The sequence below is a fragment of the Clytia hemisphaerica genome, unplaced genomic scaffold, assembly GCF_902728285.1.
Source record: "Clytia hemisphaerica strain Z4C2 unplaced genomic scaffold, Clytia hemisphaerica genome assembly, whole genome shotgun sequence".
Classification (NCBI taxonomy): Eukaryota; Metazoa; Cnidaria; class Hydrozoa; order Leptothecata; family Clytiidae; genus Clytia; species Clytia hemisphaerica.
The window spans coordinates 805,701-817,379 of record NW_027103300.1 but is presented as its reverse complement, the minus strand read 5'-3'; the positions used below and the strand labels follow the sequence as shown (position 1 = coordinate 817,379).

At 35.8% G+C, this 11,679-nt stretch overlaps 1 protein-coding gene across 1 annotated transcript; it reads left to right on the top strand.

Moving 5' to 3' along the window:
* The first annotated feature begins 815 nt into the window (after positions 1–815).
* Positions 816–2,763, top strand: LOC136811095 (protein sel-1 homolog 3-like). Its single transcript, XM_067067699.1, has 4 exons — positions 816–1,030; positions 1,644–1,765; positions 2,134–2,217; positions 2,643–2,763. The coding sequence occupies exons 1-4, from the start codon at positions 824–826 to the stop codon at positions 2,761–2,763; spliced, it is 534 nt and encodes a 177-aa protein (XP_066923800.1). The 5' UTR covers positions 816–823.
* The last annotated feature ends 8,916 nt before the right edge of the window (positions 2,764–11,679 follow it).

Below are 11,679 nucleotides of genomic sequence, written 5' to 3'. Positions count from 1 at the left end.
CTGCCGTGGCAAAAAGTCGATACGAACTCGAGACGCAAGATCAACACGCAATATTAACACGCAATATAATACGAAATAATATTGAAATTTATAATATTATTGTCTTCAGTTGTCTTATCAAAAGGGACAGTTTGAAAACAGTTTTTAGACCTTTTACCTTGAGGTCCTATGAATTAACCTGTGTTCGCCCGTTCGTCCGTTCGTCTGTTATCAATTTTTCTCGGGATTGAATCATAGGATATTTGTGATTTTTGGTACAAAGGTGCGTGGCGAAGCCCGATTTTGGAAAATATTTTTGGGCCGATTCGGGCTCAAATAATTCCCAAAAGTAGGGTTTTTTGGACTTCCTAATTTTTTGTACAAAGATGTAGAATTACAGTGTGCTAAATATGAAAAAGCTCATTTTTCGAAAAAAAAAGGGTTTTGTGAAAAATTTGTTCATTAGTTTTTCCTAATTTTCAATACAAAGACGTATAATTACAGTGTGCTAAATATGAAAAAGTTAATGCGAAAAAAAATGTTTTGCACCAACTTGCAAAATCTTAAATTATTCAGTTTTTGTTTCTACATTGCCTGCATTAAACTTTTATTATTCGTCTTATAAATAGGTAGGGCCATACAAGTATCGCTTGTTTTGGGTTGCTTTAGTTCACATATACAAACTACTATTGTGCTGGTTTGTGACTGTACCGCTTTACATATATTACAACTTCATTGCAATTCTATACTTTCCTTTCGTTTTTTTTCAGTCGAAGAACCCTTGATTGGTCAACTAATTTCATATCCATCTTTTTATTCTCTCTCTTCACAGGGTATAAACAATATGGAAAAGAACGTCACAAAAGCGAAAATACTTTTAGAAAAGGCGGTCGCTAAGAATTCATCTTTTGCATACAACGTCCTTGGATTTATTGAAATACATTATAACCAGAATGCAACAGCCGCAATGCATTATTGGAAAAAAGGAGTGGAGTATGGGGACGTGCAATCCACTTTCAATTACGCCAGCGTCATGGAACAAACAAATCATGTAAGATTACCAAATTCCTTTCAAATAGGTTCCCTGGGGAGAAGGGGCGCTAGGTAGACTGGAGTCGTTTATAATGCGTGTAATACAGTAGTATAGGCGTTATATGATATTACTGTTACGGAATTTAGTTTGTATAAAATTGTTCACTTCATTATTTTTTGCTTTATTTCTACTATGTCCGAATTAGTAGTCTAGCTTGCTAGACTAGCACTTAGGCAATGATTACTTTTTATAAAGCTCTAAAATTTCTCTAAGGTTCCACCTCAATGGGTCGTGATTTGGACCAAAAGGTTTGATCTCTTTTAGGGTCCAAAAGCGTAAAGATTTTTAATTTTCCGCTCAGATCTTCACTCGCAACGCTATTACTATCTGGAAAATTTTGTAGCGCTATACTACAGTTGACGCTCGCTAATTCGATTCCTGAGGGGAATTAGATTTCCTCGAATAAGAGAGCGTATCAAATGGCAGAGCGTCGTTTATGAGAGTTTCTTGATGACGGTGACTTTCAACATTATCGAATAATGGAGTGTATCGAATAGTAGAACGTCGAATTAGAGAGCGCTATACTATCTGGAAACTTTCGAATTGTCAACTCATGTTTTTCTTTCTTTAGACGGAGGCGTTGAAATATTATAAGAAGGCAGCCAACCAAGGAGATCGTCATTCCATATATCGATTGGCTGAACTTCTCATGGAGGGGACCATCATCAAACGCGATCCACAAAAAGCTCTAGAGTAAGACCCTTTTTCTTGAAATATATGCGCATTTTTTTCTATAAGAACATGAAGCTATATTTGACAAAAAAAACTTAAGGTCAAGTTTAAGAACAAGATATCGTAAGTTGCAAAAAGATTGCACACAACGTTGTTTCAACGTTTATTTAACGTTCACAACGTCCATATAACGTTAGATGAACGTTGAAACAACGTTGGGTGTCAGGTGGGAAAACAGGCATAGAACTTTAGAACATTTCAACCTGGAAATCATAAAGACCTAAAACCAGCATTATGAATTGTTAAAATATGACGCTCTTATTGTTCCTAATTTATTCTCAAATTACGTCCAACTGTTCTCATAATATTCTGGCTCTCATAAATTTCAGGTATTACAAAGTGATTGGTGAACAGCACGAATCACTTGGCTGGTTCATGAGACATGCCCTCAATCACTATTTAGAAGGACGAAGGTATTGAAAAGAAATTTATGAACATCATTTTACATGCAAAACAATACTTTAAATAGTGAGAATTGTCATGGGAATTTTTTTGACTCGCATGAGCTAACCCACACCTGTAATAGCGCCCGTGCGGTATTAATTCCAACATGCTCCTAAACGCCTTCAAATTCTTAAAAATCATATCAAAACCCTTTGATTTAAAAGCTCGTCAAAAAGGATAGATGTCAACTCCCCACCTCATTAACAGGCTTTAGTATCTGGATTGAATTTGCATTCTGATTCATCTTTTTTTGTCAATCCTACTAAAGTCCTCATTTATTTGAATTTTATTTAGTGCTATTGACAGGCATTCTTCAAAAGTTAACTATTGCATTGGAAGGTTCTCATTTATGAATTGGAATTTTGAAAGTCATGTTTTCTTTTTATTTTGACAGGTATTCTTCGATAGTCAACTATCTGTTAGCACTGGAAGGTGGATTGCAACTTGCTGGCTTTAACATGGCGTTGCTATTAAAAGAAATGGATTATAACAAGGTTCACTTTTTCGGATTTTGAATAATTCTTTATATTTGGGTTTACTCCAACCTCGTCCCTGTGTATCGCAGGCTTTATTTACGTTACTGATTACTGAGGTTAAGCATACCAGAATGATAACGACGACGGACGAAATTGTAATAGGCTAGTGAAAATACGAAATTTAATTTGTTGAAACTCACTAGCCTGTTAAATTTTCGTTCGTCGTCGTGATTTTACCGATTTACTTATCTTCACTATTGACGTCAACTATTGGAAGATTGGGCTTTGGTCTTTCCCCTGATAACATTTTCCAAAGTTGATAGTTTTTGCAATCCCTGTACAATCTGAAATCAACTCTTAAAACTTAAGTGTGTTTTGCAACATATATAGAGTTGGACCAAATTAAGTTCAGTCCTCGACAGCGATGAAAACATTTGAGTATGGAGTCTTTTATCTCATGTGTCTATTTACTTTTACAGGAAAACACCATGCACCATTTATTTGATGCTAAACCACTTTTCTTCGTCAATTTTACAGCTGAGTTGGGTTGGAGTACTTGTAAGTGAAATAATTGTTTTTACATATGTCGAGCGTGATTGAATCCGTGGTTTATCATGAAACGGTCCTATGTTACATTGTACTTGCAAAAAGCCTAATATTTTAGTTGTTTGGTTATGCTTATAGTAAGGAGAGTAATGTTACTGAGTTTAAAAGCCCAAAGGGGCTTGAGAGGAATGTTTAACCTTTCTCAAACAAGAAAACGTGAAACCAAAGATTTATTATACACTGGATAAACGACTCATAAAACGATGGAGAGCGAACATTGTATTTTCATTGTTTCAGAAAACAATTGATGTTCTAGCTTTGTCCGCAAAGGACAACTGTCATGGCGGCTCGAAGATGTCTGATTTTTAAAAATGTTTATCAGTCTTATTTTCTAAAAGTTCTCTAGCTCTTTCTTTTTGTACATTTGCAGAAAAAAAGTTTGAAAGTAAGGCTAGCATTCCTAGCTGGATACATTTGTGAAATCTAATGTGACAAAAACATCATTAGACAAGAAATTCAGACAAAATGCTTATAGTGACACGAAATCTTCAATTGGAAATATCTTTCCTAGACTGTCCCCAGACGAGCTGAAATTAATATACATAAGAATTGAGTGTCTTGGCTCCACTGTGGTATGAAAATCCTTTGGAGGCACGTGGTGGCGAGGTGGTTTTTTTGAGGTTGAAGTTTGAAAATTTCCGGTGTCAACATTTTATTTCTTATACACAACACGTCTTTTGCATCTTTCTCACAGCTTGAAACGTCATAACGACTTATAATTAGCAATTAAGTGTAAGAATCTGACTCTCACAGGAAAGATTTAAGTCTCTTTTGGGAATTGGATGAGTGATTTTCGATAAGAAATGCAATAAAAATGCTTCGAAGAATCATTTAATGAGGGAAGGAGAGTGAACAATAATATCATTACTGCGGACAGTACACGAGAAATCGGCAAAAATCTGTTACTTGTATATCCAGTGTATAATCATAGTCATTATAAAAAACCCCGGTCTGGAAGGCTTTTGTTTATTTCTATTGTTAACAGTTAGAGCTTGCGTTCGCTAATCGACTTGTTTTGCATACTTTTTGATCATGTGATTGAAAACTAGACCAATCCCAAGAGGAGAATTTGGTAACGTGATCAAAAAGTTTGCAAATCGCATCTTGCCTTTTATTTATAACAAAAGAAAATTTGACAATAAAGCTAAAACAATACATTGCCAGACCAGTGTTTTTTATAATGACTATGGTATAATAAATCCTTGGTGAAACCTTAAGATGCGCGCCACATCTAGAATGACGGATTGAATCTAGCCTGTTTTTTTTGTTTTTAAGCGGCATATTTTTCTAAATCTTGCGATTAGTGGTTTATCCAGTCAGTTTTAGTTCACTGCAAAAAGAAAAATGGCGTCGAACGCTGCTATTGAGATTCAGAAAAACGAAGACAACAACAGTTATTTTGATGATCATCCAAATATTAATGATAACAATATATAATTAAAGTAGAAACAAGACATTGAATCAAGATGACAGCTATATGCTCAGTTATGGAAAGCATTAAGGAACCAACCAAGAAAAACCAGCTTCTGAAAAAGTGTTTTTTCTATAATTATTTTTCTAATTGCTGCTACATACAGGAACTTACCAAGCATTTAAACTGAATGGAAGCCACCAGAGGCATGACAGGATAGAATAGTTGTTTCCAGACAGTGTTAATCGAATGAATCAAACGCCGAATCAATTGAACACAATCAAATAAAATGGATAAAATTGCCATTATTCGTCATTTGATACACCTTATCGGAAATTCCACCTCCTCGCGTTGTTGCTACGCAACACTTTTTGGGAGGTAAACAAAGCGCGATATTGCGGTTTTCAGGCAAAAAGCCTTACAAAACACCCAAAATATTGATGCCAAAAGAGCCTCCAAATCAACTGAAGAACCACACCGAAGTTGTTGTTTTTCTCTTTCTAATAGCTTCTGCTAGCATCTTGAAAGCTTTGTTTTGTTTGTTTTTTTTCAAATTCAGTGTATTTTTAGGAACATATAAAAAAGCCAGATATAAGCAAATGAGTTCTTGTTTTACGCAGGAACTTTTGGCGCTACTCTTGCTACCATTTATGTTTACCTCCCAATTTCAACGGATCCATTTTAGCGCAATTGTTTTTGTGGAATTTCCGATAAGGTGTATTGTCAAACGCAATTATTCGATTGTGTTCAGTTACATTCAGTTATTCGGGAAATTGCATAGATCCGCAACGTTGCGAAATTTCGCATTTTTTAGCGCCGTTGTCCATAGCTCCGCAACGCTGCAAAATTCCGCAGCTTTATCATATCGCTGCATAATTTCACAGCCCTAGCCTATGTATGATGGACCAAAACTGGCGTCGCAGGGCATTTTGCAGAACAGATCAAAATTGAACTTTTCACCCTAGCATTTAAATTTCCTACCTAGCAATTTTTCCCAATCATTCTTGGAAGAAATGCTACTTTGTTCAAATATGTCAGATTTTGCCTAATTTTGACGCCGGTCGAAAAGAGTTTCATCCTGGGGTTGACATTATTCCTCATTTCACTCCAGGATCAAGATCACCTTGTACATACCTTGCAACACCTGTAAATGACTTTTTGATTGAAACATTCCATCAAGACCTTAAAAATAAAATAAAATAAAAGGAATATATATTAGTATAGTAACTTACTACAGAAAAGTTCCTTGGATTTAAATTCAATTCCCATTATAACATTTACCTTTGTTTTCATCAGACATCCTGAGTTGGATCTCCTTCTCAATCTCGTCTTCTTCTTGTTGTCGTTTCTCTGCTGCCTTCTTTCTTCTCAAGTTGTTTTGTTGCTCTGGTGGAAGTTGATGTGAAAAGAACCTATCAAGACTTTGCTTATAACTACTTTCAAATTATTACAATATAATAATGAATTGTATTATATAAAGACAAAGAACAAATAAAGCTCTTACGTTTTCTAAGTGGTGATGAAGATGAGGCACCTGGTAGTGAGTTTGTGTACATCATTTCATTATTTTTGTTCCTTGTTTTTGTTTGCTCTATCAAAAAGAAGTTACAGAATATTCAAACATTTCGTCAAGAATTCATCTGTATGACTTTTTATTGTAAAAATTGAATAAAACCTACAAGTTAAAGAAAAGGTTAGAGGAGCACTTAAAAAGTTCTGAATTAGAACTGAAATGAATTACCTGGTGTGGTAGGAGCAGAGAGAGTCTCTGGAATGATTAAAATAAATATGAAAGTATGTCATCTACACACCTGGCAACTTCACTGACAAAAAATATGTTATGTAGAACTTTATTTTAAAATTTAATTCCAGGCATTAGAAACTGAAATGATTTTCATTCTGACTTCACCTAAAAAGTTATGTACATTAAGTCAAGTGAAATCTTCCATATTTTCTGGTGTCTCACCTTGAATGAGTTTTGTGTCCTGCTTATTGTTTTTCTTCTTCTCGGGAATCTTTCTCTCTAAAAATGATTATTCTTGCTTGTATTTTTGTTATTATTAGAAGTTTTATCATCATTACTATTATTATACCATATTCCAAGCCCAACAATTTAATAGGAAAGGTCAATCTTCTCGGAAATCATAAAACCAGCCATTTTCACACAAAGCACATATACATTCAATCTCTCTAAAAATCAAATATTTTTCTTTTATTGTTCTCTTTATGTAAAAGCTTGAAAATTAGGCATCAAATTTAAGATTTGAAGTGACAAACACACAAATAACTTGATTGAAGTATCATCACATCATAGAATCATTTTCATGATAAAAGAGGGTATGAATACTTTTTTGTCTAAAAAAGGTCTGAATTGACGGTATAATTACAATGATACACTTACTCTTTCTGCCTTTGATTTTTAAAATTGTGGCAGGATAGTGCTTTACATGTTTCTCGTGCTTGAAAATTGCAAACACTCTTTCTCCCTCCACGAGATCTTCTAAGCTCTTTGGGGCATTTTGCAATTTCTAAATATTAAGAATAAATGAAAATATAACCAATGAAGAGAAAATATACTGTGTCTTGTATAAAGCGCAGTAAAGCAGTGAGCATTCTACTTTTTTTATAGCCCTGAAATACAATTGTCAATCACTATTGAGAAAACTGATTATAGATAATTGATGTTATGCGACCTGTGGTCAACATTTTCCCATAGTCACCAATTATCATAACAGCAACATTAAAATGTTAATTTTTAGGATTTAAAAATGTACTGGCTAATGCTAATCACTTTCATTTCTCAGACAGTCTCAGAATTACTTTGTTTTTGAGAGGCTTTATTAACCTCAATAGCCTGTCTCTTTTTTGACTTCAGGCACACATAAATACATACAAAGTCTGTCTGAATAAACTAAATATGTAAAAGGTACGTTAGCCAGTATACAGCGTTGTCTTTAACATACATGTATATTATAGATTCACTATAGATTACAAGATATATATGGTTGACTTACGAAAATTCCAATTGTCTTTCCATTATCATCCTTTGGGTAGTCCGACAAATTTCCAAGCTCTCGAATATCGTAGCTGGCTGCATCCCCACTAGATTTGATTTGGTCTTCATATATTATGTTAACAATAATGCCACTTTCTATGAGAAATAATTGAAGAATAATGAAGACATAACTATCTTTGCAATCTAGGTACTTTCAGACTAGGAAAAATATTGGTGAAATTCAGTAATTGCAGTGTTATTTTTTAAAACATTTTCTATAAAGAACTTAAGTTTTGAAAGTCAATGAAAATAAATTTCTACCTTACACTGCTCTATTGAGCTTAAAAATGTCTCTTCAAAAGATGCTTTCTGGGTAAAGTTGCATAGGTTTTGCATTTCCTACAAAATCTCATCACGCGATTTTCATTGCTATATTTTTATCTCTTATTGCAAAGATGCTGGGTAAGAAGGCTAAGAGGTTGATATTGCTATCACTTGAATCAAGTTGAAGCCTTATATTTTCTGAGTGCTGAAGTTAGTTGCCTTTATTCTGCTTTATTTAAGAATAAAAACTTGCCAAATTAACAATTAACATACCTTCTGGTACATCAAAGTTACGTTTGCCCCCACGATGAGTCATATTTTCACTACCGGTTAGTTGATAAATAGTTATGTATGTGTAGGGGATGATATTTAAGATTTTGACGCTGTGTAAAAAAATACAAAAGACAGATAAATGGTGCACTGGGAAAGTCATTCATTTAATAGATTTAGCTTGTCCAGTCATTTATGCAACATAGATTCAATTTTACAAAAAAAGTTCGACTTCATATCATGCAAATTCCAATAAAAAGAGAATTCTCGGGCCATTATGCAGTGGGTCGTAAGGTGTCATTCACAAATCAATTTTAGAGCTTAACCATTATTCATCCACTTGGTACCAAAAACGTGAAAAATCACAAATACCACCAAAAATTTATGTAGAAAATTTCATTCAATCAGTGTTTTATAAATTTGCTATAGTGATTGTGTTTAGGATGAGAACGTGACGGTCTATTGAATAACAAATTACTCCACATACATTACTTTCCCTCAAGAAAAATTTAATAAATCATCTTGTCTCTAGGTAACTGTTTTAGAATAATTAGCAAAATTGGATTGGACAAAAACACTCAATCACTATCAATAAAGTATATACATAATATTTTGAGTTGTGCCAAATTTCGGGCTCACTAACATGTTGTAAACCAAAAAAGAAAGATTTTTCGAAAGTCTGGAAAAATGTACAATACTTAAAAAAGAAATGGTGCATTTAATGGCAATCAATTTGGTCCAGTGAAATTCCCAACTTTTTAGAGCAGACACGTGGATGCGCCATATTGAATTCCTGTTCGCATCTTCCCAATCGTGACGGAACGAACGGAACCGATAAACAATGTTAACCGCGATCTATACACAGATATCTGTGTGGATCTATATTAAAACTTGGGGTATAGACAAAACGCTGAACGGCGGAACGACGGAATGCCGGAACCGGAATAGCTGTTCCGGCCGGAATAGCTATTCCGCGGAATAATGATGTTTTTTTTATATTTTGTATTCCGCGGAATATGATTATATATTTTTTTCCATCTGGGCCAAGTCAAGCTAACGAAGGTATGACATCGCTGAAAAATTTCAGTTAAGCACGGCTAGAAGTTGGTCCAGTGGTTTAAAGCGTTGGTTTCACGCACTAGGGATCCCCAGATCGAAGCGGGTCTGAGTCACCTTTAAAATTTTTATCCAGGTTTTGATGTTTCATGTTTTTTTGGGTGCAGATTCCGAAAAAATAGGTCTGAAGTCCTGAAAAGTTGACGGATGGGCGCTAAGAGACCGTAAAGGACCCGTACGGGACGTTGAATAACCCATTCCCCTAGCGCCGGACTGGGTTGGTCTCACGACTTGAAACTTTCTGGAGACGTCAAGCATATCGAAGGGGGGGAGCATGCCAAATTTCATCACTCCACTGTTACCGGTCGCCGGGCTACGGGCCGCGCAAGGTACGCTGCAGGACGTCCCCGTACGGACGATTGCCGGGTCGTACGGCGTTTTTAGCCGGTCAAATTTTCCGTGAGGTATAATTAATCTAGTTCTATCTTAGTTATATCTAAGGGAGACACTCAAACATAAAATCCCAAACAACACCCCGGGAAAGGTGTATTAGAATGACTTCACAAGCGAGTGCACGAGTGCATTCCTTTATATACGAAAAACAGCCAATGAGGTAGCCGATTACTGATTATAGGTGATTATGGGTGCTGATTATGGGTGGTAATGGGTGATTATGGATGATTATGTACATAGATATACCCTCAGGGGTGATAAAAGAGAAAGATTATTATAATTATTATAATAAAAAATCATATTCCGCGGAATAGCTAATACAAAAAATAAAAAAAATTAAAAAAAATCATATTCCGCGGAATAGCTATTCCGGCCGGAACACCTATTCCGGTTCCGGCATTCCGGCATTCCGCCGTTCTGCGTTTTGTCTCCACCCCAAAACTTGAAATCCGTTATAAGAGCATCCGCTCTAAAGGAAAAGGATAATTACAAGGTCTCAAAAGAAGGTTGTCTATTGCTCATTTCGACATTTTAAATTTTCCGGGGGTTTTGTTGTTTGGAATTTATTAACTAACAGTTAGGTAGGGTCAGGGTTGCTAGTAACGGCTTGTCACTGTGCCGGGTGCATACTCGGCGCCTTGGGCCCCGCAGGGTTGCTAGTAACGGCTCGAATTTCAGTCAGGTTATAAGTCGATGTCGGAATGAGCGGTAGACAACCTTCTTTTGAGACCTTGTAATTATCCTCTCCCCGCTCTAAAGGACGATGGCGGATGGTTACAACGTGTTTTAAAGAAGAAAATGTAAGAATCATTCATTGCTGAACGTGAGACGTTTTACAAACATTGAACGAGTTAAAATTTTCTGTTCTTTGACCAGTTGACCACCGTCTACAAAATAAAAGATTGTTTTATCTACGAAAATGAGCAAAAATTCAAATCACCACACCAACACCACTTTATCCAAATCAAAATCAACAACCAGCCAATCCTGCCCCAACAAATGCAGCATACGGATACTCACCGACAAACCACGTGCCCCCAATATCCCCACCAACAACAAAAACAAACTCCAACACCAATACTCTACCGACAAATCTTCTCCATGGAACCATTGTACCAGGAAAAAGTTTTTTTAATTCTTTAGAAGACAGATACAAAACCAGAACATGCAACACTAACAACCTTGAACCGACAGATAAAATTCTACCCCTTTCGCAACCATCACAGACTACAGAACCGTCTACAGATATTCGTTTTCCATGTGACATTTGTGGTAGAGAATTTACAACTAAGGGAGGCCGATCCAACCATAAGAACAGTTGCACAAGAAAGAAATCAACCACCTCCTCCACCACCACTACCTTACCTAATTGCCACTCTACCATTCGTAACCACAAACCAACCGAACCCACTTCGCAACCTCCACCTACCAATCCTACCAAAACTACCCAAAGCCAAACCACAGGAAACACCAAAACCAATAATACAACACCAAAAACTTCACTTGGTAGCCTTACTTTGATTGACCTCCACACTTTTTTCGACAACTGCTACAATGAAATTGTTTTCTACAGGAAAAACCTTTTTTTACTACCCTCCGGACGTGCTGGGAAACTTTTTATATCGGAAATGACTAAAGTTATAAATTATTGGAACAATAACTCCTCAGATCTGTCAAGTATTTCTATCAAAATGCTAATGTGCATGCCAAATCTTCTCCTACAGAAACCTCACGTTCGTTCAGGAAGCAAGGAACATTCGATTGCACTTTTGAGAAGGATTGACTGGTGGCAAAAAGCTGATTTTGATAGACTTTTACAAGAAGCAAAAGAAATACAATC

What these genes read in the sequence shown, in the direction of transcription:
- LOC136811095 (XM_067067699.1), top strand. Translation starts at nt 824, where the DNA reads ATGGAAAAGAACGTCACAAAAGCGAAAATACTTTTAGAAAAGGCGGTC. An exon ending in TCATGGAACAAACAAATCAT is followed by an intron (nt 1,031 to 1,643) that starts GTAAGATTACCA and finishes TTCTTTCTTTAG; the next exon opens with ACGGAGGCGTTGAAATATTA. An exon ending in GATCCACAAAAAGCTCTAGA is followed by an intron (nt 1,766 to 2,133) that starts GTAAGACCCTTT and finishes CATAAATTTCAG; the next exon opens with GTATTACAAAGTGATTGGTG.